This window comes from Bison bison, unplaced genomic scaffold (assembly GCF_000754665.1).
Source record: "Bison bison bison isolate TAMUID 2011002044 unplaced genomic scaffold, Bison_UMD1.0 scf7180017864485, whole genome shotgun sequence".
Taxonomy (NCBI): domain Eukaryota; kingdom Metazoa; phylum Chordata; class Mammalia; order Artiodactyla; family Bovidae; genus Bison; species Bison bison.
Window position 1 is genome coordinate 4,017,549 of NW_011495045.1, and position 26,769 is coordinate 4,044,317.

General features: G+C 40.0%; 1 protein-coding gene across 2 annotated transcripts in view; it reads right to left on the reverse strand.

The window, feature by feature from the left end:
* ARHGAP20 (Rho GTPase activating protein 20) overlaps window positions 1–26,769 on the reverse strand; it is a 195,270-nt gene that overhangs the window by 12,099 nt on the left and 156,402 nt on the right. For both annotated transcript variants that reach the window (XM_010862859.1, XM_010862860.1), the window contains 3 exons: window positions 7,653–7,831; window positions 5,727–5,888; window positions 159–268 (listed from right to left, as the gene is read on the reverse strand). In XM_010862859.1, the coding sequence (XP_010861161.1) occupies window positions 159–268; window positions 5,727–5,888; window positions 7,653–7,831 (451 nt within the window). The remainder of the gene's footprint in view (window positions 1–158; window positions 269–5,726; window positions 5,889–7,652; window positions 7,832–26,769) is intronic.

Below are 26,769 nucleotides of genomic sequence, written 5' to 3' on the forward strand. Positions count from 1 at the left end.
GGTTCCTGGCAGGCTACAGCCCAAAGGGTTGCAAAGAATCAGACACAGTTGAGTGACTAAACACAGCAAGCACAAGCATACTACCTTCCTAGACAAACTTACAAAATATAAGCTTTTTGAAAATCATTTTTGAAAAATGACCAAGTCAGAATAATTACCTTTGAACTGCATTTATTTTCTCTTCATCATTTCCTTGATCCATTACACAGACCCAGTGATCATAGAGATCTGATGAAAAAATACTTCCTGGAATATTTCGTAGAAAATCCTTATATAGAGGGGAAAAATAAATATTTTAAATTGTTATTCTCAGGTTAAATACTTTTAGAGACATTACAAAGAAGACACTTTATTAAAAAGTACAGTTACGTTCTCTCTTCTTTGGACTACATGGAGCTCAGTGCCAACCCCTCAATGATGTGCACCCATAGAAACATTTGCTTTGATATTTTTCTAACAAAAACCAGAGGGAAACTGGAGTCTGGACTATAGTGGTAAAGATAAAGGACAACCTGCTTAGGCTGAAATCTCCTGTTTGTGCACATTTTAGCAAACTAGTATAACATGGCGGGGTCCGGCAAACCTAAATCCTTTTTATTTCATTAGTTAAAAGAAATGTATGAAGACATTTGTGAGATTCATAATATAGTAATCAGTCATCCAACCACTCAACAAATATTTATGCCAGGTACTGGCATGTGCCAGTACTGTTTGAGGTGGTAGGGCTAGAGTAGCAAATTAAACCAAGTCCCTGTTATATTAGAACTTTATATTCCAGTGGCTTTGGTGAATAATTTCATGCAGAGATGCTTAGAGCTTCTCCTAGTGTTCCCCCTAGAAGGGCTCTCATATATTAGGAGAAGGAAGCATCCCAGACTACGGCTGGGCTCTGGAAGCATGGGGCAGCACCCCACACGTAATGTACATTAAATAACATGTCTCTGGTACATTATCCTTTCTGGTTTTTGAGACTCTTATACTGAGACACTGGCGGAGCTGGCTGTGATGAAACCAGACTATGACACAAGCAGGATACATCCAACAGTTTCCGGTTTGACATATGTTAATAAAAAGTTTAAAAATAAAGAATTCTGGTCCTGGTCCTGTGTTTCCTATTTTGTTCTAGGCCAAAATGGCAACCCACTCCAGTGTTCTTGCCTGGAGAGTCCCAGGGACGGGGGAGCCTGGTGGGCTGCCACCTATGGGGTCGCACAGAGTCAGACACGACTGAAGCGACTTAGCAGCAGCAATCTCTTTGTTGCTTTTGGCACTGGTTGACTATCTGCTTATAAGTTCCTGCCTACAATGTGGAGACAGGTGAAAATCTGGAACTGAATAATTTTAATTCTTGTTGTAAAATCAAATCAGCAACTTTACCTTTGTGCCTTAAAAAGGGAATGTACAACTTGTTACTTATATGTCATGTTTATACTGCTAATATGGAAGCTATGACTCCTAAGTGTTGCAGTTAACTAATTAGGTGAGCATGTTTCCTACTAGCTAATCAGCTTCTTCATGGCAGAATCAGACCCTCACCTTCTACTTCATACACCTTAATGCCAAGCACATTCCCAGACAGGCGTGCGTGCGTGCTCATGCTCAGTCGCTCAGTGATGTCTGACTCTCTGCGACTCCATGGACTACAGCCTGCCAGGCTCCTCTGTCCTTGGGATTTCCCAGGCAAGAATACTGGAGTGGGTTGTCATTTCCTTCTCCAGGGGATCTTTCCAACCCAGAGATTGAACCTGCATCTCCTGCGTTGGCAGACCACTGAGCCACCTGGGAAGCCCCAGTCCCAAACACAGTAGAGGTCATTAGTGAACTGTGGCTATTTGTCATCTGGTCAAATATTAGTGAAGGACAAGGAAAGGTCAATTAACTATATCTACAGTAATTTTGAAAACCTCTTGGTAGTCATGTCACCTATTATCATACTTTTTTTTTTAGAGTAGTTAACAAGTAGGAAGATGATTGATACAAAGTCTTCTTCTGTTCTATTTTCCAGTAGTAATATCCATGGATATATGTGATTCAGATGTGTCATCATAAAAATTACCTCTTTTCTGGGTCAATCTATCAAATTTTCATAATTTCAGACTAATTTTAGTGGCTGCACCTACATTAAAAGTCAGATTCAGAAGAGCAAAAATCTGGTATTTCAAAATGGGGCAGTGACAATACCTCTCTTTTAAAATCTCAGTGGAAAACACAGTTATGATCTGTCTTGAAGAAAAACATCATTAAATCTTAAAACCTACACTTGAAAGATAATAACTTGTAACATCTCAATGAACTCTCCACAGCTGGAATAACAAGTTACGAAATAACAACCACCATTGGATCTGAGAAGGGACGTGAAAGCTGGTTCTGAATTACAATCACCAGCTCTTAGCACTCAAGCAAAAGTCTTCTCCCTTCCAAAAACAGAAACCAGGCCATCAGCAGAACTCCCAAATTAATTTGAGATGAGATTCCTACAGGATTAAAAAAGTGCTTTTCCTCAGAGGTCTGATGAATCAAAAATACAGTATCACAGGTAATTTTCTTCCAATTAGAGTTACATTTAAACAAAACCAGTGTAAGTAAAAAATTAAAGGAAAATTTAAGTACTGCTTCCAAATAGTCTTAAAAATAACAAACAAACAAAAGCTCAAAAACTTTTGGCAAAAAGTATCCCTTTCTTTCAACTGCTTGGAAGAAATGAGAGTAAAACACAGCTACATGATTATCACACTTTAGTTAGAACTCATATAACCAGATTTTTCATTTGGATTAATTTTCGTCTTTTGCCTATTCCTCTATAAGTACTATTTCTTCACTGTGAAATATGTTAAACTGTTCTAGAACCATACTTCTTTGTAGCAGCCTCAACAATTTAGAACAAAATTTTAAGAAGTGTAGTGCTGTGATGAATAGCATACTAAGGAAAAATTTCTAAAACATAGGCTTTAACTTATTAAAAAATGGGAGAAAGCCTAATTTTATGACAAAAATCAAAGAAAAATTTATCATGCATATACTTGCATGCCTGCTATGTATCTGGCTAAGCACACTATACATACCTTTTTTGTACTCCAGGACTGAAAGGTAATCACAAACCCTGTGTAAAATAAATTAGATGACCCTAGCTCCAATTTTCCAGTTCTTTTTTAAAAAAATTATTGATTTGTTTAGGCTGTGCTGGGTCTCCCTTGCTGCACAGGCTCTTCTCTAGTTGTGACAAGTAGGGGCTTCTCATTGCAGTGGCTTCTCTTGCTGTGGAACACAGGCTCTTAGGTGCACAGGCTTCAGTGGTCGCAGCTCCCACGCTTTAGAGCACGGGCTCAATAGTTTTGCATGGGCTTAGTTGCTCCTTGGCATATGGGATCCTCCTGGAGCAGGGATCAAACCTGTGTCTCCGGCACTGGCAGGCGGATTCTTTACCACTGAGCGACCAGGGAAGCCCCTCTCCAGTTCTTTAGAGTGACACTTTATTGTGAAACTCTATGGTGGGGTTGTTTAAGAGCAGATGAGGCTCTTTTATCAAGAGGCATCTGATTATTCACTAAGTCATAAAATATGATTGTGTAAGGAACTGACCAGGAGGAGGCACATGCAGGAGTCTTCTTCATCATGCTTTCCTTAATTTGGTTTTTACGCTCCAGGCCTGGGGATGCGGGCTGGGGCACTGTCTCTACCCCTGGCTCTGGGACATTCCAACCCTGCCCAGAGAGGGAGCCTCCAGCTCCCCCAGAATCCCTTCCAACCCTGATTCTGATCTGCAGAAGCTATTGTTCAGGTCAAAAGCTCTGCAAAAAGCTAGTTTTGACTCTAGATTTTCAAACAATGTGAGGTATTTTCATGAATGTGAGGAGGAAAACATTTCATAAGATCAACTCAACTATGGATGTGAGTTAAGTAACCATAGGTGGGGGGGTGGTGTCATGATGGGGGGAAGGGGGAGGATCTGGCTTTTTTGCCATAAGTAAGCTTATTTGCCACAGACATTTTTGCCACAAGCATTTCTCCAGCAAATACTTTAATCAAATAATGAACTGGCTATAAGGCAGTTCTGCCATAAAAGATAAAATAACAAAAAATAAATGAGGGATACTAAGAAGGACATAATAAAACAATTAGAATAACAGAATTAAAGACTTTGTTGTGAAATACAAAACACTTGAACACATTTAAAATGTGTGTAACTGCTGTATTTAAAATGGATAACCAACAAGGACCAACTGTATAACACAGGGAACTCTGCTCAATGTTATGTGGCAGCCTGGATGGGAGGGGAGTTTGGGGGAGAATGGACACATGTGTATGAATGGCTGAGTCCCCTTGCTGTTCACCTGAAACTATCACAACATTGCTAGTCTCCCATATTCCAATACAAAATAAAAAGTTAAAAAATAAAATGTGTATAGATTCATGGCAATACTGCACAATTCATATTATTAATTCGATATTTTTTCATGGGTTATACTAAAGCATTTGTCTTCCAAGTCTTTCATTCACAATACACACACACACGTATATGTGTATATATACAGATTGTTGATTTGTCTCTTGTTCAGCATTGCACTTTTTGATTTTTTGCTCAGATTTCTTAGGAGAGGCATCAAGCTTCAAATACTAGATACTAGGATACATATTTGTGCCTGAGTTTCTGTGAAAGCCTTGCACATTATTTTTTGTTCTTGGCATATTGCCATTTGTTCTTGATAAACATTTCAGAGTTCTAAGGGAAATGTGGGTTCATGCTATGTCTTCAAGGCCCTTGGTCTCTTTCAACTCCAATGTAGTATATTTCAAAATGTGAAACCAATTCTTGGGACAAATCACTGTCATCTGTCATGCTTTTTATATTGTATAGGTCAAAACAAACTGTCAACCACTTATTTTATTTTTTTAGCAAAATTACCATAAGGTTAATTATATGGTTATATGTCCAAAATGTCTGTAGCAAAAATGCTTGCAGCAAAGAAGCTTATTGTGAAATATCAGATATACATGGGATCAAGGATACCAAATGTGGTAAGGGGTTCATAAAAGAAGGACTAGATGTTGCAATCATTCTTGCTCCACCTTTACTTTTTAAAAAGCATTGAGGGGGGATACTGTATAACTGAAGAGAATTTTCACTACTCTCAGTGAGCAATATTTTAATTATTAGGCAAACGTTTGTTTATTATGGTAAAACTCTGCTTCAAAGTTTAATAAAAATTTATTTTTGAAAATTTTGTCTTAGGAAGATAGACTGTGAGAAAGTCGTCTAATCGGGATGTTTATTTTGGTAAATATACTGTGTGTTATAATTGTTTTTAATTTTCATTTCATCTTTTTTTCTTTTTTGCATGGGGTAGCAGAAGTGAAGATGGGGACAGTGACGTGGGATGAAAAATTTTAAAATGACTATCTGACATGCCACATCATTAGAAGTGGCTTTTAAATGCCAGTGTGATTCTGTGACCACTGGAAGAGGAAATGGCAACCCACTTCAGTATTCTTGCCTGGAGAATCCTGTGGACAAAGAGGAGTCTAGTGGGCTACAGTTCATCAGGTAACAAGAGTCAGACACAACTGAGCACACACATGACTGTATGAAGTTTTTTTTTTTTAAACACTTTTCAGATTCTATTTTTATCATGGTCTTCTTCAGATGGGAGTAATGTTACAATGAGATAAATCAGTTGTCTTTCTCCAGAGCTATGCTGTGGGGTGGATGAAGGGAGAAACCTTCCTACCTTTAAGACAGATGCTATTACGAAAATAGATTCACAGTCTAGTTGTACTTCAGCTCCGGAATTCAGTTTTTCTTTCAGCTCTCTGCAGGATTTCACATTGGCCGACTGTCTGAAGATGCCTTTTGTGAGAGGTCCTTTCTGATTAAGAAATAAAAGCATATCCTATGGGGAAGCAAAAGAAAAAGAAAATCAAGATGGCACTTCATGCAGAACAAGCAAGGGAACATATATTTGCCCTTTCCAGCTGCTAGAGGCTGGGGTGTACCAGGGGAAAGTCCTGAAGGCCTGGGGCTAGAAGGCCTGCTAGAGGATTAAACTCTACTTGCTTTTTGGCATCTCTAAATTTCTTTCTCCTATTTACGCTTGCTATATTTAACATCTAAAACATTTTAAACACTTGCTTTAATGAGACTTTTTTCAGTGAACCAGCAGTCACTTCAAGGTACCTGTTAACTTGTCTCTCTCCTCCCTAAGTATTCTCCCATTACTCTCCAATATGGATTCTTTTCCCCAAGTATGAAAATGCTCTTCCCAAATTCATTCTCCACTTGCTGATCTTGTTCTTTCTTTTTTGGGGTATTTGTTTCTGGCTGTGTTAGGTCTTAGTTGCTGCATGCAGGCTCTTCACTGAGGTACACGGGCTTAGCTGCCCCATAGCATGTGGGATCTTCGGTCGGTTCCCTGCCCAGGGATAGAACCCATGGTACTGAAAGGCAGATTCTTAACTACTGGTCCACCTGGGAAGTCCCCTTGCTTGTGTTTCTTTTCATGTGGCTTTACACTTTACTTCCTTCTTCTTCTTCTTTTTTTTTTTTAACAAATATTATGTTTTTGTTGTTTTTTGGTTGTGCTGAGTCTTCATTGTGGTACGCAGGCTTAGCTGCCCTGTGGCATGTGGGATCTTAGTTCCTGACCAGGGATTGAATCCTTGTCCCCTGCATTGAAAGGTGGATTCTTAACCGCTGAACTATCAGGGAAATCACTATTTCCTTCTTTTAAAATCAGCCTCCAAAATCATCTCCTTTAGGAAGCTTTCTCCATTCCATCCATTCAATTCAGTCTTTTATTTCACTTTCTTTACAGTTGTGTGCCCTCTGCTTGCCGTACAGGAAGAGAATGGGTGTTGGAGACAAGCAACCCATGGGATCTGGAACCTCGCTATGACACATATTTATGGCGTGACCTTTGGTAAACTTGGGTGGGGGTTTCCCTTTAATTTGTAGAGTAGGGATGATGGTAATGATGATGATAACTACCTTCTAAATCTGTTGTGAAGGATAAGCAATAAAGTGGCTAGATTAGTACCTGGAGCTTATAGATAGATGCACAACATAGAATAAAGGGCCAGGCACCTAGCATATTGCTTGGGGATACTGGACACTCAATAAATATTCTTTAACACGACCCATTTACTATATTAACTGGAAAAAATATATACTCAGTGGCTTTCATTTGATCTCTTATACATACAAAAGATAACTAAATACCAGAAGATGTATCTTTATACTTAAAAGACTTGGAATACAAATAAAATACAAATTAAAAAATGTTAAGATTTAGTCTGTGTTGCTAAAGTGATTAAATGAGACTTTCCGAACAATGCAGGGTTCAAGGAAGGCTGTGAGAAAAATGTCAGGGCTAATGTGGATTCTCTGTCTGCAGTGTAGGTTCTAATTTATCTGAGCAGGTTAATGGGGCTCTTGCCTGAAATCAGTAGGCTAGATTATCCCTCCCTATTATGTCTGCCTTATGACTCTGCAGTAGCTTAATCAGATTTTTTTTTCTTTGGAGGAATAATAAAGATTCTCAGCCAAAGCAATGGGTATCTATAAATTTCCCATTTTTTTAGGGAAAGATTTACCTCCCAGAGCATTCCTTTCCCAAACTTCCTTTTCTATTAGTGCTATAGGCCAAAATGAGACTTACCAAGACAGCTTTGGGCAGATTGTCATTCTCACAAATATCTGGCAGAGAAACCCCGAAGAGCTGTCCTGGGATAGGAGACGTTGGTGACACAGGCAAGTTATCCAGGTGAATGCTAGAACCCCGCCAAAAGGCCCAGTTTATGATAGATCTTCTCCTTTTAAATGTCTTCTGACCTGAATCTAAGGAAGAAGTGAGATTATTAGGAAAAATAATTCAATTCACTTCATCTTATTTCTACAGTTCTCCTTTTACAGTATGTCCATTATGGCTCAATATTCTATAAGTTAAGGAAGAATCAAACATTTGGATTATTCTCCTACCTATTCTTGGGAACATCACTGGTCTACTTAGTTGAGTTCTGGCACTAAGTCTTCAAAGGTGAAAGAAGGGATCCCTTACTGAACTGTAACAACTTAAAGTAAAACATTTTCATACCAGCACGTATCCCATTTTAAAGCTGAGACAAAGCATACAAAAAGTTGAAGATTAAACTAGGCCACAATTAAATAATGAAAGTAAGAAAGGAAGAAGGAAAAAAGGTGAGAGGAGAGGAGAAGGGGAAGGAGGAGGAGGAAAAGGGAAGCAAAGGGGAAGAAGAACTAGGGGAAGAAGAGTTATCTCTATTAAAATGTGCTCTAGAAACAATAGAGCATCATTACCTGATGCTCTACTCTACTGAGAACAGAGACAGGAAGCTAATGTTCCACATTTCCCCACATTTTTCCAGCTGCAAAGACTTTCCTATATCTTTTTAGTCCCGACTTTCAAAAGCATGTTTAAGGCAGCATGGATGGATATAAACATGAGTGAGACTTGCCCTTGCCACAGTAAAATTCACAACCTAATGGGTAGAACAAGACTGGCGATAGGTGGCTGTAGGGAAAGCAAGTATATTAATAAATAAAATGTCATAAGGGGAGAAGGAAGCACAAAAAACATTCAGAAAACCAATAAATCACATCTATCTACCCAGGTGGTGCTAGTGAAAAAGAACCTGCCTGCTAATGCAGGAGACAAAAGAGATGCAGGTTCAATCCCCAGGTCAAGAAGATCCCCTGGAGCAGGAAATGGCAACCCACTGCAGTATTCTTGCCTGGAAAAGTCTATCGACAGAGGAGCCTGGCAGGCTACAGTCTTTAGGGTTGCACAGAGTCAGACATGGACTGAAGCAACTTAGCACGGACACATCTACACATTACGAGCGCAAGACTGATCTTGGAGGCTTCCGCATTTGATGTGAATTTTGAGTGAACATGATCTCAGTAGGTAGAGGATCTAATTTCATGACTTGTATCTGGTAAGTACTCAATAAGTCATTCTTGGACAGTAACTGAACTGAGCAGACATTGGGGCGATAAAAGACAATGTGAACAAAACAGGCAAAAGTAAGAAAGGTCAACACTGAAACACGATTTTGTGAGATCATAGTTCTAAAGCATTGCTGATGTCATCTGTATCTAACTTTAACATGAAAATTGATGGATTTACACAGAATTTGATACTTAAATGGCTCTTTGAGGTTCCTTTAGGATCTTCCTGCTGCATGTACCTCTGGCCCTTAAAACAAACACACAAGTAACAACTATAAAGGGGAAGAGAGACAGAAAGGACCTGAGAAAATATCTGAAGAGATAATAGCTGAAAAAAATTAAAGACAAAGATAAAATATTAAAAGCAACAAGCAAAAAATGGCAAGTAACATAAAGGGAACTCCCATAAGAAGGAAATCCCAGAAAGGAAAAAACTGAATAGTGGGAGCTCTAAACATCTTGTATCTTCTGCCTAGAGAATTTCCTTTAGCATTTGTTGTAAAACTGGTTTGGTGGTGCTGAGTTCTCTTAACTTTTGATTGCTGGAAAGCTTTTGATTTCTCCATCAAATCTGAAGGACAGTTTTGCTGGGCAGAGTATTCTTGGTTATAGGTTCTTCCTTTCACCACTTTAGACATATCCTGCCATTCCCTCCTAGCTTGTAGACTTTCTGTTGAGAAATCAGCTGACAGCCTGATGGGAGCTCCCTTGTATGTTATTTGTCATTTTTCCCTTGTTGCTTTTAATATTTTATCTTTGTCTTTAATTTTTGTCTGTTTGATTACTATGTGTCTTGGTGTGCTCCTCCTTGGGTTTATCCTGTCTGGGATTTTCTGTGCTTCCTGGACTTGGTTGACTATTTCCTTTCCCATGCTAGGGAAGTTTTTCTGGGGTTCTATCTTGTCCTTTCATCTGGGACATAACTTTCTGCTTTCTCATTGTGATGAACTCTCTGTAATATGGTTTTGTTTTAGCCGCTGTGAGACTATGGTTCTTCTTGCTTCTTCTGTCTGCCCTCTGATGGATGAGGCTAAGAGGCTTGTGTAAGCTTCCTGGTGGGAGGGACTGGCAATGGGAAAAACTGGGTCTTGCTCTGGTGGGCAGGGACTTGCTCAGTATAGCTTTAATCCAATTATCTGCTGATGGGTGGGGCTGCACTCCCTCATAGATAGTTGGTAGCTGTTTGACCTCAGGTGACTCAGCCCTGGGGTCTCCTGGCTCTATGGCCGGGTTAATGGTGAACTCCAAGAGGGTTTACGCCAAGAGGGACCTTCCTGGCTTGCTTCTGCCAGAGCCCCCGTGTCTGTGGTGAGTTTCTGTGGACCCACGCCTCCACAGGAGGCCCTCCACCACTAGTAGGTACTTTTGGTTTACTTCCCTGTGGGCTCACGGCTCCTTTCCTCTGGGTCTCGGTGCACACAAGATTTTGTTTGTGCCCTCCAAGACTGGAGTCTGTTTTCCTCAGTCCTGTGGAATAGTGCAAGTCCTATAATCAAGTCCTGCCCGCCTTCAAGGTCAGATTCCCTGGTGATTCCCAGTCCCTTTGTCAGATACCTAGGTTGGGAAGCCTGACGTGGGGTTCAGAACCTTCACAACAGTGGGAGAACTTCTTTGGTATTACTGTTCTCTGGTTTGTGAGTCACCCACCCGGTGGGAATGTGATTTGATTTTATCATGACTGTGCTCCTCCTACCATCTTGCTGTAGCTTCTTCTTTGGCTTGGGACATGGGGTATCTTTCTTGGAGTGGGTTTCAGTGTCTTCCTGTTGATGGTTGTCCAATAGCTAGTTGCAGTTTTGGTCATCTTGCAGGAGGAGATGAGCACATGTCCTTTCACTCCATCATCTTGAACTGGAAGCCCTTTGTTTGTTTATTTTTAATTTCTATTGCCATATAGTTCCTTTACAATGTTGTGTTAGTTTCTGGGTTTCCCTGGTGGCTCAGATGGTAAAGAATCTGCCTGAAATGCAGGAGACCTGGGTTTGATCCCAGGGTTAGGAAGATCCCCTGAAGAAGGGAATGGCTACTCACTCCAGTATTCTTGCCTGTCAGTTTCTGCTGCTGCTGCTAAGTTGCTTCAGTCGTGTCCGACTCTGTGCAACCCCACAGATGGCATCTCACCAGGCTCCCCCATCCCTGGATTCTCCAGGCAAGAACACTGGAGTGGGTTGCCATTTCCTTCCCCAATGCATGCAAGTGAAAAGTGAAAGTGAAGTCATTCAGTCTTGTCCGACTCTTAGCGACCCCATGGACTGCAGCCTACCAGGCTCCTTCGTCCATGGGATTTTCCAGGCAAGATTACTGGAGTGGGGTGCCATTGCCTTCTCCGTGTCAGTTTCTACCATACAGCAAAAAGAATCAGTCATGCATATACATCCTCTCCCTTCTGGACTTCCTTCCATTTGGGTCACCACAATGCATTAAGTAGAGTTCCCTGTGCGATACAATATGTTCTCATTAGTTATCTATTTTATACATAATACCAGTAGTTTCCTCTGCGTTTTCTAAATCCTGCTTGAACATCTGGAATTTCATGGTTCACATACAGTTGAAGCCTGGCTTGGAGAATTTTGAACATTACTTTGCTAGCATGTGAGATGAATGCAATTGTGTAGTAGTTTGAACATTCTTTGGCACTGCCCTTCTTTGGGATTGGAATGAAAAGGCAGAAGAACCAGAGATCAAATTGCCAATATCCATTGGACCATAGAAAAAGCAAGAGTACTCCAGAAAAACAATTACTTCTGCTTTACTGACTAGGCCAAAGCCTTTGACTGTGGTGGATCACAACAAACTGTGGAAAATTCTTCAAGGGATGGGAATACTAGAAAACCTGACCTGCCTCCTGAGAAATCTGTATGCAGGTCAAGAAGCAAAAGTTAGAACTGGATATGGAACAGTGGACTGGTTCCAAATTGGGAAAGGAGTACGTTAAAGCCGTATATTGTCACTCTGCTTATTTAACTTTTATGCAGAGTACATCATGCGAAATGCCAGGCGGGATGAAGTACAAGCTGGAATTAAGATTGCCAGGAGAAATATCAATAACCTCAGATATGCAGATAACACCACCCTTATGGCAGAAAATGAAGAGGAACTAAAGAGCCTCTTGATGAAAGTGAAAGAGGAGAGTGAAAAAGCTGGCTTAAAACTTAGCATTCAAAAAACTAAGATTATGGAATCTGGTCTCATCACTTCATGGCAAACAGATGGGGAAACAATGGAAACAGTGACATACTTTATTTTCTTTGGCTCCAAAATCACTGCAGATGGTGAAGGCAGCCATGAAATTAAAAGACGTTTGCTCCTTGGAAGAAAAGCTATGACCAACCTAGACAGCATATTCAAAAGGAGAGACATTAATTTGCTGACAAAGGTCCATCTAGTCAAAGCTATGGTTTTTCCTGTAGTCATGTATGGTCGTGAGTGTTGGCCTATAAAGAAAGTTGAGTGTCAAAGAATTGATGCTTTTGAACTGTGGTGTTGGAGAAACTCTTGAGAGTCCCTTGGACTGCAAGGAGATCAAACCAGTCAATCGGAAAGGAAATCGGTCCTGAATATTCATTGGAAGGACTCATGCTGCAACTGAAGCTCCAATACTTTGGCTACCTGATGCAAAGAGCCAGCTCACTGGAAAAGACCCTGATGCTGGGAAAGACTGAAGGCAGGAGGAGAAGGATGACAGAGAATGAGATGGTTGGAGGCATCACCGACTCGATGGACATGAGTTTGAGCAAACTCCGGGAATTGGTGATGGACAGGGAAGCCTGGTGTGCTGCAGTCCATGGGGTTGCAAAGAGTCGGACATGACTGAGTGACTGAACTGACTGATCAATAGTTTAGGAAACTGAACCCATTCTTAAATTCAGAAAGGGGTTCCTTTGTGGCAGTAATGTCAATCTGTGCAAATGTTTGTTTAATATGTATGTTTATATATGTTGAGTGGAGAAGGCAATGGCACCCCACTCCAGTGCTCTTGCCTGGAAAATCCCATGGACGGAGGAGCCTGGTAGGCTGCAGTCCATGGGGTTGCTAAGAGTTGGACACAACTAAGCGACTTCACTTTCACTTTTCACTTTCATGCATTGGAGGAGGAAATGGCAACCCCCTCCAGTGTTCTTGCCTGGAGAATCCCAGGGACAGAGGAGCCTGGTGCGCTGCCGTCTATGGGGTCGCACAAAGTCAGACAGGACTGAAGTGACTTAGCAGTAGCAGCAGTTATACTCAGTCTAGTTTCCTCACATTTAATATGGTTTCACTATTTTGAAAACTATTAGATTTATTTTATCTTTTCGGTTTCACACACTTCTTAGGAAGAATGTTCTATCATAAAGTTATAAACTCAGCTATCCAATGAGTATAGACAGAGGACAAAGTAGAAATTGAGTCTTGTACTTTATTATAAATGCTTTCAGCTGCAGTCTTGCCTTTTATTATATACCACAGTCAATTTTAGAGTTCATGTTCCCTTTGGGACTGAGCGGAAAAAAATTTCATTAAAGCTTACTTTCTTGCAGAGGTTTTAATGCATAGCTCTTACTTTCTAAATGTCAAAGGCTGATGAAAAAACATGCAATTGTTATAAAAAATATTACGATGATGTAAATATAGAGCAAATAAAATTCATGAACATACAACTTTCCTCAACAATCCCAGCAAGAGTCAAGTTAAGAGTCTTTTCATGCTTAAATGAACAAACTGAATATTAAAAATTGTAATTCTTAAAAGTTTGTGCTTATTGATTATTAAATAATGACCACAACAAAAAACTTTTAATAAGAAATTTTAGCAAGATGGATATGTAGGAAGCTCTTGCACTCACCCTCTCCCATGGATACAGTTTATCTAAAACTATACATGGAACAACTTCTTCTGAAAATAATCTGCATATTGGTAAAGAGACCCTGTTACATTGGGCAAATGAGAGGGAAACCACATCCTAGTGGGTCGAAAAGGCTGAAACACAATCTCATTACAAACTCCACCCCCAATACAACAACCTCCAGTCTGGAGGGAACTCAAAACCCAGAGCTTCTCCAGAAGGAGTGAAGGGTTCATACCTCACCCTAACTTTTAAGATCCAGTGTCTGAGAGATAAACCCCCAAAGCATCTCACTTTGAAGACCAACAAGGCTCATGTCCATGAGACATATGGGGCTTTGTGGAACCAAGGAAGGGTTCTTAAAGGGTTTATGCCTAGGCTCACCAAACCCAGAGCTCAGTGCAGAAGCAGCCATTTGCAAAGCATCCAGATGTCATATGAAAGAGATTCATTTACTAATTAAAGCACTGGTACCTGCTTGGTTACTCCCTTGGACAGAGGCTGGTGGACAATATCTTCCTATTCTCTCTCTGTCTTGCTAAAGTCAGCAGCACCATCTTCCTTCCCCAACCCCCTGCACTTCTGTTGGGTATCATCTTTTTATTTTTCCTCTCCCCCTATTTTCTCTTTTTCTTTCCCTTCTTTTCCTTTTCCTTTTTTTTTTTTTCAGTGAATGCCATCTTTTGTACTCCCCATCTGTCCCATGTCAGCCAGTAGCTACCATTTTTGAGCTCTGCTGTACTCCAGAGTGCTTTTATCTTCTGGAGAGGAGGTTCTACACACAACTCTGGTGCTCTGGTTTTTACATTTGGTGACATGGTTCTTACAGCTGCCACCCGGGAAAGACCTGGTCACGGGGGCTTGCATTCCTGGGTCCCACAGGACTGTAACAATTAAAGAGACAGTTCTTGGAAGACTACCATTTCCAGGGCATCACACAGTGTGTGAAACACACGCCCACTTTTTTTTTGTAAAAGAGGCTATCTGCTTGTCTAGGAACTTCAGCCCTGGGGATAAGCAACAGGTCTGCCACACACCTAGATGGTAAGCAGGTGCTTTCAAAGATGCAGCCAGGGGACACCATCTTTGCACTTCCTCCTGTGTGACTACAGTTCACTAGTGACTCCCAAGAAGGAGCTTATAAACCCACCTGGAGATGCAATTTCTGTGACTGCTGCCAGGGGCCACCTCCAGATAGCCTGGCTCTGGGGGCCAGCAGGGCTTATCCTTGCAGTCCTATAGAACTGCATAATTTGCATTCTTGAAAAGCTGCTGCCTGAGGACTTGGTTTCCAATCAGCCTGAATCAAGGTGCTGACTGAGCTCTCCCCTTTGGGACACTGACTGATCTTGGCACTTCCTTAAGTACCGAGAGCTATTAAATGTAAGATAGGCTTCTTGGATAATTACAAACAGTTGAGAGAAAACCAAGAGCCAGGACAGGGTTGAATGAAAAAGGTTCGTCTCTTACACAAAGCCAGCAGTTCAAGCAAAAGAGGTGGCTCTGTCACCCAGTGCATAGAAACCAGGACGGAATCAAGCAAAACAAAGAAACAGAAATATGTTCCAAAAGAAAGGACAAGATAAAACATCAGAAAAAAAGTTAATGAACTGGAGATAAATAATGTACCTGGTAAAAGGTTCAATAAATGATCATAAAGATGCTCACTAAACTTCGGAGAAGAATGGATAAACACAGTGAGAACTTAAAGATAGAAAATACAAGAAAGTTCCAAACAGAAGTCACAGAGCTGAAGAATACAATAACTGAACTGAAAAATAACCAGTGGGTGTCAAAAGCAGATTTGATGAAGTAGAAGAAAGGATCAGAGAACTTGAGACATGGCAGAGAAACTCACCCAGTCAGAGCAGCAAAAAGAAAAAAAGAATGCAAAATGGTGAAGACAGATTAAAGGACTTATGGGACAACATCAAGTGCATTAACCATCACATTATAGAGGTCTCAGAAAAAAATAAAAAGGGAAAGAAAACTTATTTGAAAAAATAATGGCTGAAAACTGTTCTACGCTGGGGAAAGAAACAGACATTCAAATATAGGAAGCCCAGACAGTTCCAAATAAGATGAACCCAGAGATCTATACCAAGACACATTATATTAAAATGTCAAAAGGTAAAGACAAGGAGAGATCTTAAAACTGCAAGAGAAAAACAACTTTTTATGTACAAAGAAATCCTGTAAGACTATCAGTAGATTTTTTAGCAGAAATTTTAAAGATCAGAAGGAAATAGCACAATATATTCCAAGTGCTAAAAGATAAAAATTTCCAACCAAGAATACTTCACCTACCAAAGTTATCATTCAGAATTGAAGGAGATAGAGGTTTCTAGCAAGCAAAAGATAAAAGAGTTCCTCACCACTAAACCTAAACCATTCTCAGAAGAGATGTCGAAGGTATCTTTTTAAGCTGAACAGAAAGGGTGCTACTGCTGCTGCTGCTAAGTCGCTTCAGTCGTGTCCGACTTTGTGCGACCCCATAGATGGCAGCCCACCAGGCTCCGCCATCCCTGGGATTCTCCAGGCAAGAACACTGGAGTGGGTTGCCATTTCTTTCTCCAATGCATGAAAATGAAAGGTGAAAGTGAAGTCGCTCAGTCGTGTCTGACTCTTAGCGACCCCATGGACTGCAGCCTACCAGGCTCCAGTAACAAAATATATAAAAGCATAAATCTCACTGGTAAAGGCAAATATATGGTAATGGTGAAAGTGAAAGTGAAGTTGCTCAGTCGTGTCCGACTCTTTGTGACCCCATGGACTGCAGCCTACCAGGCTCCTCCCTCCATGGGATTCTCCAGGCAAGAATACTGGAGTGGGTTGCCATTTCCTTCTCCAGGGGATCTTCCCGACTCAGAGATTGAACCCTGATCTCCTGCATTCCAGGCAGATGCTTTAACCTCTGAGCCACCAGGGAAGCCTGATGGTAATGGTAGTGAATGAATTATTAATGAAAAGGTCAAAAGACAAAAATAGTAAAAATAACTTTAGCTACAATATTTAAGCAAGGGATTCACAAGATAAAAAAAGACACAAAATATGATATCAAAAAACAAAATGTTGGGTGAGTAGAGAATAAATAAGTAGAGCTTTCCTAAGTGTTCAAACACTGGTATCAACATAAACACTGTTATAAATACAAGTTGTTATGTGTAAGCCTTGTGGTAACCAACAAGCAAAAACCTAAAGTAGATACACAAAAGATAATGACAGAGAAAGGAACCTGAAAGTCATCAAACCACAAAGGAAGACAGCAGGAGAAGAAACGAACAGAGGAACCACAAAGCAGCCAGAAACAATAGAAATGGCAATAACATACCTATTAACAATTACTTTAAAGATAAGTGGACTAAATTCTTCCATCAAAAGACAGAGAGGGATTGATGGAATAAAAAACAAGACCCACCTACATGCCGCCTACAAGAGACTCACTTCAGAGCTAAGAGGAGCAGTAAATGAAATGGAGACTAAAAGACACTAGAAGAGATCAAGGAAAATAAGAGCTGGTTCTTTGAAAAAATAAACAAAGTTGATAAACCTTTAGCCAGACTCAACAAGAGAGAGAGAACTAAAGTAAAAAAAAAAAAAATCAGAAATGAAAGAGATGCAACTGACATCACAGAAATATACAGGATCATTAAGAGACTATTATGAACAATTACATGCCAACAAATCGGAAAACCTAGGACAAATGGATAAATTCTTAGAAACATGCAAACTTCCAAGGCTGAATATGAACAGAAAATCTGAATACGCTGATTATTGGTAGGGATACTGAATAAGTAATTTAATAACTCCCTATAAATAAAAGTCCAGGACCTGACAGCTTCATTGGTGAATTCTATCAAAACTTTAAATAAGAATTAATACCAATACTCTCAAACTCTTCCAAAAGGTAGGAAATGAGGGAACACTTCTAAACTCATTTGCCAAAGCCATAATTACTCTGATACCGAAACCAGTCAAGGAAACCACAAGCAAAGAAAATTACAGGCCAACATCTCTGATGAACATATAGGTAAAAATTCTCAAAGAAATCATCAAATTCAATTCAACAATATATTAAAAAAATCAATGCCATAATCAAGTTGGACTTATTAAAGGTATACAAGGATGATTCATATTCCACTAATCAATCAATGTGATACACTGTATTAACAAAACAGAAGAAAAAAATTATATGATTTTTCTTTGATCATATCAATAGATTAAAAAAAGCACTTGAAAAAATCCATCCATTTATTAATATGATTAAAATCCTCAACAGAGTGGGAATAGAGGAAATGTACCCCAACATAACAAAGGTCATATATTAATATGACAGATATCATACTCAATGGTCAAAAGCCAAAAAGATTTTCCTCTAAGATTAGAAACAAGACAAGGATGCCCACTATCATCATTATTCTTCAACATGATATTGGAAGGCCTAGCCAAACCAAGTTGGCAGGAAAAAAATGAAAGATGTCCAAACTGGAAAAGAAAAAGTAAAAATGCCACTATTTGTAGATTACATAATAATAATATATACAGAAAACTTTAAAGACTCCATCAAAAAACCTTTAGAAATAACAAATGAATTCAGTCAATTTGCAGGATATAAAACCAATATACATCTGCTGTGTTTCTATACACTAATAACAAGCTATCAGAAAGTTAAATTAAGAAAATCCCATTTATAACTGCACCAAGAAGAATAAAATACCTAAAAACAAATTTCATCAAGAAAGTGAAAGACCAGTACACTGAAAACGAAGAAAGCACTTCAAAAAAATTGAAGAAGACACAAATAAATGGAAAGATAGTCCATGCTCATGGATTGGCAGAGTTACTATTGCTAAAATCTCCATACTATTCAAAACAGTCTATAGACTCAATGCAGTCCCTATCAAAATTCCAATTGTGGTTTTCACAGTAATAGATCAATTCTAAAATTTGTATAGAATGACAAAAGACCCTAAAATAGACAAATCAATCTTGAGAAGGAACAACAAAGCAGGAGGCTTCATGCTTCCTAATTTCAAACTACATTATCAGTTCAGTTCAGTTCATTCGCTCAGTCATGTCCGACTCTTTGCGACGCCATCAACTGCCACACTCCAGGCCTCCCTGTCTATCACCAACTCCCAGAGTCCACCCAAACCCATGTCCATTGAGTCGGTGATGCCATCCAGCCATCTCATTCTCTGTCGTCCACTTCTCCTCCTGCCCTCAATCTTTCCCAGCATTAGGGGCTTTTCAAATGAGTCAGCTCTTTGCATCAGGTGGCCAAAGTACTGGAGTTTCAGCTTCAACATCAGCCCTTCCAATGAACACCCAGGACTGATTTCCTTTAGGATGGACTGGTTGGATCTCCTTGCAGTCCAAGGGACTCTCAAGAGTCTTCTCCAACACCACAGTTCAAAAGCATCAATTATTCGGTGCTCAGCTTTCTTCACAGTCCAACTCTCACATCCATACGTGACCACTGGAAAAATCATAGTCTTGACTAGATGGACCTTTGCTGACAAAGTAATGTCTGTGCTTTTTAATATGCTGTCTAGGTTGGTCATAACTTTCCTTCCAAGGAGTAAGTATCTTTTAATTCCATGGCTGCAATCACCATCTGCAGTGATTTTGGAGCCCCCCAAAATAAAGTCAGCCACTGTTTCCACTGTTTCTCCATCTATTTGCCATGAAGTGATGGGACCGAATGCCATGATCTTAGTTTTCTGAATGTTGAGCTTTAAGTCAACTTTTTCACTCTCCTCTTTCACTTTCATCAAGAGACTCTTTCGTTCTTCTTCACTTTCTGCCATAAGGGTGGTGTCATCTGTGTATCTGAGGTTACTGATATTTCTCCCAGAAATCTTGATTCCAGCTTGTGCTTCCTCCAGCCCAGCGTTTCTCATGATGTACTCTGCATATAAGTTAAATAAGCAGGGTGACAATATATAGCCTCGATGTACTCCTTTTCCTATTTGGAACTGGTCTGTTGTTCCATGTCCAGTTCTAACTGTTGCTTCCTGACCTGCATGTAGGTTTCTCAAGAGGCAGATCAGGTTATCTGGTATTCCCTTCTCTTTCAGAATTTTCCACACTTTATTGTGATCCACACTACGTTATAGAGCTATAGTAATCAAAATAAAATGATACTGGCATAAAAACAGATATACAGATCAATGGAACAGAATAGACAGTCCAGAAATAGACGTGTATACTTATGCTCAATTAATTTAGGACAAAGGAGCCAAGAACATACAATGAGGAAAGGACAGTTTCTTTAGTAAGTCATGTTGGGAAAACTGGACAGCAACATGCAAAAATGTAACTGGACCATACCATATACAGAAATTAACTCAAAATAGATTAAGACAGCATTTGCTCCAGGAGCTGGCAACTGGCTAGGTCAGTGTTGCATCCTGGGAATGCAGCTTACCTGATACCATCCATCAGCAACGTGGTGTCTTGGAAAGAATATGGTTTCTATAGTCAGAGCTGATTTCAGATTCTGGAGCTGCTACTTAGCTGAATAACCTTGGATAAACTATCTTTCTTGATACCATGACCTAGCTCCACCCAACTGGATACATGCTCCAGTGCTGGACACTTAGTACCAAACAAGCAGCAAGAAAGGAACACAGCCCCACCCATCAGCAGACAGACTGCCTAAAGTTGTACTAAGCTCACAGAAATCCCCAAACACACCACCTGATGTGACTCTGCCCATCAGAGGGAAAAGACTCAGCACTACCCACCAGAGCACAGGCACCAGTCCCTCCCAGCAGGAAGCCTACACAAACCCTTGGAACAACCAACCTCTCCCACTAGGGAAGACATCAGAAGCAAAAGGAACTATGACCCTGTAGCCTGTAAAAAGGAAATCTCAAACACTGTAAGTTAAACAACGAGAAGACAGAGAAATATGTTACAGAGGAAGGAGCACGGTAAAAACCCACAAGTGAAAAGGAAATAGGCAATCTACCTGAAAAATAATTCAGAGTAATGATAGTAAAGATGATTCAAAATCTGGGAAATAGAATGGAGAAAATACAAGAAATGTTTAACAAGGACCTAGAAACACTAAAGAACAAACAAGCAATGATGAACATCACAATAACTGAAATTAAAAATACACTAGGGGGAATCAATAGCAGAATAACTGAGAGAAGAATGGATAAGTGAGCTAGAAATAAAATGGTGGAAATAACTGCTGTGAAGTAGAATAAAGAAAAAAGAATGAAAAGAATTGAGCACAATCTCAGAGACCTCTGGGACAACATTAAACACACCAACATTTGAATTATATGGGTCCCAGAAGAAGAGAAAGAGAAAGGGTCTGAGAAAATATTTGAAGAGATTATAGTAAAAAACTTCCCTAACATGAGAAAGGAAATAGTCAAGTCCAAGAAGCAGAGAGTTCCATATAAGATAAACACAGGGAGAAATAAGCTGAAACACATATTAATCAAACTGAAAAATTTAAATACAAAAAATTATTAAAAGCAGCAAGGCGAGGGTGGAATAATTTGAGAGAATAGCATTGAAACATGTATATGATCACATGTGAAACAGATCGCCAGTCCAGATTCAATGTATGAGACAGGGTGCTCAGGGCCAGTGCACTTGGATGACCCTGAGAGATGAGATGGGAGGGAGGTGGGAGGGGGGTTCAGGATGGGGGACACATGTACACCCACGGCTGATTCATGTCAATGTATGGCAAAAACCACTATAATATTGTAAAGTAATTAGCTTCCAATTAAAATAAACTAATTAAAAAAGCATATAGGGGAATGTCCATAAGATTATCAGCTGATTTTCTAACAGGAACTCTGCCGGCCAGATAGGATATATTTAAAGTGATAGAAGGGAAAACCTATAAGATTACTCTACCCAGGAAGGCTCAGATTTGATGGAGAAATCAAAAGATTTACAGACAAGTAAAAGCTAAGAGAATTCATTGTCACCAGACCAGCTTTGTTATAAATGTTAAAAGAACTTCTCTAGGCAGGAAGCACAGAGAAGGAAAAAACCTACAAAAACAAATTCAAAACAACTAAGAAAGTGGTAATAGGAATATACATATAAATACTTTAAATGTAAATGGATTAAATACTCTGATGAAAAGATAAAGACAGGCTGAATGGATACAAAACAAGATCCATATATATGCTGCCCACAGGAGACACACTTCAGATATAGGGAGAAATATAGCCTGAAAAGTTAGGGGATGGAAAAAGATATTCCATGCAAATGGAAATCAAAACAAAGGTGAAGTAGCAATACTCATGTCACATAAAATAGACTAAAATAAAGACTGTCACAAGAGACAAGGAAGGGACACTACATAATGATAGGGATTAATCCAAGAAGAAAATATAATAATTATAAATATTTAATGCACCTACCGTAGGAGCCCTTCAATACATAAGGCAAATGCTAACATCCATAAAAGAGGGAAATCAACAGTAACACACTAACAGTGGGGGACTTAACACTCCCCAGACACCAATGGATAGATCATTCAGACAGGAAATTATTAAGGAAACACAAGCCTTAAAGGACACATTAGACTAGATAGACTTAAATGATGGTTACAGGACATTCTGGCTAAAAGCAGCAGAATATATTTTGTTCTCAAGTGAACATGAAATATTCTCCAGGACAGATCAATCTTGGGTCACAAATCAAGCCTCAATAAATTAAAAAAAACCAAAGCATATCTGAAATTGTAATTGAAACTTCATAGCATATCCAAGCATGATGCTATAACATTAGAAATCATACACACACAAAAAAACTTAAAAAAACACAAACATGTGGAGGCTAGACAATATGCAACTGAAGAGATCACTGAAGAAATCAAAGAGGAAGTTAAAAAATCAGTTCAGTTCAGTCACTCAGTCGTGTCCAACTCTTTGCGACTCCATGGACTGCAGCATGCCAGGTTTCCCTCTCCTTCTCCATTTCCCAGAGCTTGCTCAAACTCATGTCCATTGAGTTGGTGATACCATCCAACCATCTCGTCTTCTGTCGTCCCCTACTCCTCCTGCCTTCAGTTTTGCCCAAGATCAGGGTCTTTTCCAATGAGTCAGTTCTTCACATCAGGCAGCCAAATATTGGAGTTTCAGCTTCAGCAACAGTCCTTCCAATGAATACTCAGGGTTGATTTCCTTTAGGATTGACTGGCTTGATCTCCTTGCTATCCAAGGGACTCTGAAAGTCTTCTCCAGCACCACAGTTCAGAAGCATCAGTTCTTTGGTGCTCAGCTTTCTTTATAGTCCATCTCTCATATCCATACACGACTACTGGAAAAACCATAGCTTTGACTAGACAGACCTTTGTTGGCAAAGTAATGTCTTTGCTTTTTAATATGCTGTCTAGGTCTGTCATAGCTTTTCATCCAAGGAGCAAGCGTCTTTTAATTTCATGGCTGCAGTCACCATCTGCAGTGATTTTGGAGCCCCCCAAAATAAAGTCTGACACTGTTTCCATTATTTCCCCATCTATTTGCCATGAAGTGATGGATGCCACAAACTGGAGAACATTTATACCAAAAAAGTTCTTGTACTATTGCATAAGTTCTAGGGCCCACAACAGACTTCCAAACCTGGGGATCTGGTAAAGGGACTGAGAACCCCAGGGAATTTGACTTTGAAGGCCAGTGGGATTTGATTACAGAACTTCCACAGGACTGGGGAAATAGACCCTTGGAGGGCACAAACAAAACCTTGTACACACCAAGATCCAAGTTGAAAGGAGGAGTGACCCCACAAGAGACTGAGCCAGACATGCTTGTGAGTGTCCAGGAGTCTCTGGCAGAGGTGTGGTTTGACAATGGCCTGCCATGGGTCAGCGGCACTGAATACAACAGTTATGGGAGCGGTGTGCTGGCATAAGCCCTTTTGAAGGAGGTTACCATTACCAACATTACCCCTACCAAACACAGGCCAACAGGGAGGGAACACAGCTCCACCCATCAGCAGGAAATTGGATTAAAGATTTACTGAGCATGGCCTTGCCCATCCAAGTCAGACCCAGATTCCCCCACAGCCAGTCCCTCCCATCAGGAAGCTTCCACAAGTCTCTTATTCTTACCCTTCAGAGGGAAGACAGAATGAAAACCACAATCACAGAAAACTAACCAAACTGACCACATGGATCACAGCCTTGTCTAACCCAATGAAACTACAGCCATGCCATTTAGGGCCACACAAGATGGACGGGTCATGGTGGAGAGTTCTGACAAAACGTGGTCCATTAGAGAAGGGAATGGTAAACCACTCCAGTATTCTTGCCTTGAGAACCTCATGAACAGTATGAAAAGGCAAAAAGATATGACACTGAAAGATGAACTCCCCAGGTGAGTAAGTGCCGAATATGCTACTAGAGAAGAGTAGAGAAATAGTTCAGGAAAGAATGAAGAGGCTGAGCCAAAGCGAAAACAACGCCCAGTTGTGGATGTGACTGGTGATGGAAGTGAAGTCCAATGATGAAAGAACAATATTGCATAGGAACCTGGAATGTTAGGTCCACGAATCAAGGTAAATTGGGAAGGGTCAAACAGGAGATGGGGAGAGTGAACTTCGGCATTTTTGGAATCAATGAACTAGACTGGACTGGAATGGGCAAATTTAATTCAGATGTCCATTATATCTACTACTGTTGGCAAGAATCCCTTAGCAGAAATACAGCAGCCCTCATAGTCACAAAAGAGTCTGAAATGCAGTGAAAGTGAAACTTGCTCAGTCGTGTCTAACTCTTTGTGATCCTATGGACTATACTGTCGATGGAATTCTCCACCAAAATACTGGAGTGGGTAGCCATTCCATTCTCCAGGGGATCTCCCAACCAAGGGATTGAACCCAGGTTTTCCTCATTGCAGGCAGATTCTTTACCAGCTGAGCCACAAGGGAAACCCAAAAATACTGAAGTGGGTAGCCCATCCCTTCTCCAGGGAATCTTCCCAACCTAGGAATTGAACCAGGGTCTCCTGCATTGTAGTGAATTCTTTACCACCTGAGCTATCAGGGAAGCCCTACGAAATGCAGTACTTGGGTGCAGTCTCAATAATGACAGAATGATCTTTGTTCATTTCCAAGGCAAACAATTCAGTATCACAGTAATCCAAGTCTATGCTCCAACCACTAATGCTGAAGAAGCTGAAGCATTTGAATGGTTCTATGAGGACCTACAAGACCTTCTAGAATGAACACCAAAAAATGATTTACTTTTCATCATAGGTGACTGGAATGCAAAAGTAGGAAGTCAAGAGATACTTATATACTAACAGGCAGGTTTGGCCTTGGAGTACAAAATGAAGCACGGCAAACGCTAACAGAGTTTTGCCAAGAGAATGAACAGGTCATAGCTAACACTCTCTTCCACCAACATAAGAGACAACTCTACACATGGACATCAATGTCAAATGACATTGATGGTCAATGTTAAAATCAGACTGATTATATTCTTTGCAGTTGAAGACAGAGAAGCTCTATACAGTCAGCAAAAATGAGACCAGGAGCTGACTATGCTTCAAATCATGAACTTATTGCCAAATTCTGATTTAAGTTGAAGAAAATAGGGAAAACCACTAATCATTCAGGTATGACCTAAATCAAATACTTTACAATTATATAGTGGAAGTGACAAATAGATTTAAAGGATTAGATCTGATAGACAGACTGCCTGAAGAATTATGGACAGAGGTTCATAACATTGTACAGGAGGTGGTGTGATCAAAACCATCCCCAAGAATAAAAAATTACCTAGTAACAAATGACAACAAAAACATGATGACCCAACACCTATGGGATTCAGCAAAAGCAGTTCTAAGAAGAAACTTATATATATATATATATATTTTTTTTTTTTAATTGGAGGGAAATTGCTTTCAAAGTTGTGTTGGTTTCTACTGTACAACAACAGAATTAGCTATAATTATACATTTTCCCCCCTCCCTGTTGAGCCTTCCTCTTCTCCCCCCATCCCACCCCTTTGGCTCATCACAGAGTGCCAGGCTGGGTTCCCTGTGCTATATAGTAACTTACTTTCTAAGAAGGAAGTTTATAGCAATACAATCCTATTGCAAGAAACTAGAAAAATCTCAAATAAACAACCTAACCTTACACCTAAAGCAACTAGAAAAAGAACAACAAAAAAAAACAAACCCAAAGTTAGAAGGAAAGAAATCATAAAGATCAGAGTAGAAATAAATGACATAAAGAAAACAATAGCACAGATCAATGAAACTAAAAGTTGTTTATTTGAGAAGATATAATACAAAAACCTTTAACCAGACTCATCAAGGGAAAAAGGAAGAGTTCTCAAAAGGCTAATAGAGTTTTGCCAAGAGAACACACTGGTCATAGCAAACACCCTCTTCCAACAACACAAGAGAAGACTCTACACATGGACAACACCAGATGGTCAACACCAAAATCAGATTGATTATATCCTTTGCAGCCAAAGATGGAGAAGCTCTATACAGTCAGCAAAAACAAGACCAGGAGCTGACTGTGGCTCAGATCATGAACTCCTTATTGCCAAATTCAGACTTAAATTGAAGAAAGTAGGGAAAACCACTAGACCATTCAGGTATGACCTAAATCAAACCCCTTATGATTATACACTGGAAGCGAGAAATAGATTTAAGGGCCTAGATCTGATAGATAGAGTGCCTGATAAACTATGGATGGAGGTTCGTAACACTGTACAGGAGACAGGGATTAAGACCATCCCCAAGGAAAAAAATGCGAAAAAGCAAAATGGCTGTCTGGGGAGGCCTTACAAATAGCTGTGAAAAGAAGAGAAGCAAAAAGCAAAGGAGAAAATGAAAGATATAAGCATCGGGATGCAGAGTTCCAAAGAATAGCAAGAAGAGATAAGAAAGCCTTCTTCAGTGATCAATGCAAAGAAATAGAGGAAACCAACAGAATGGGAAAGACTAGAGATCTCTTCAAGAAAGTCAGAGATACCAAGGGAACATTT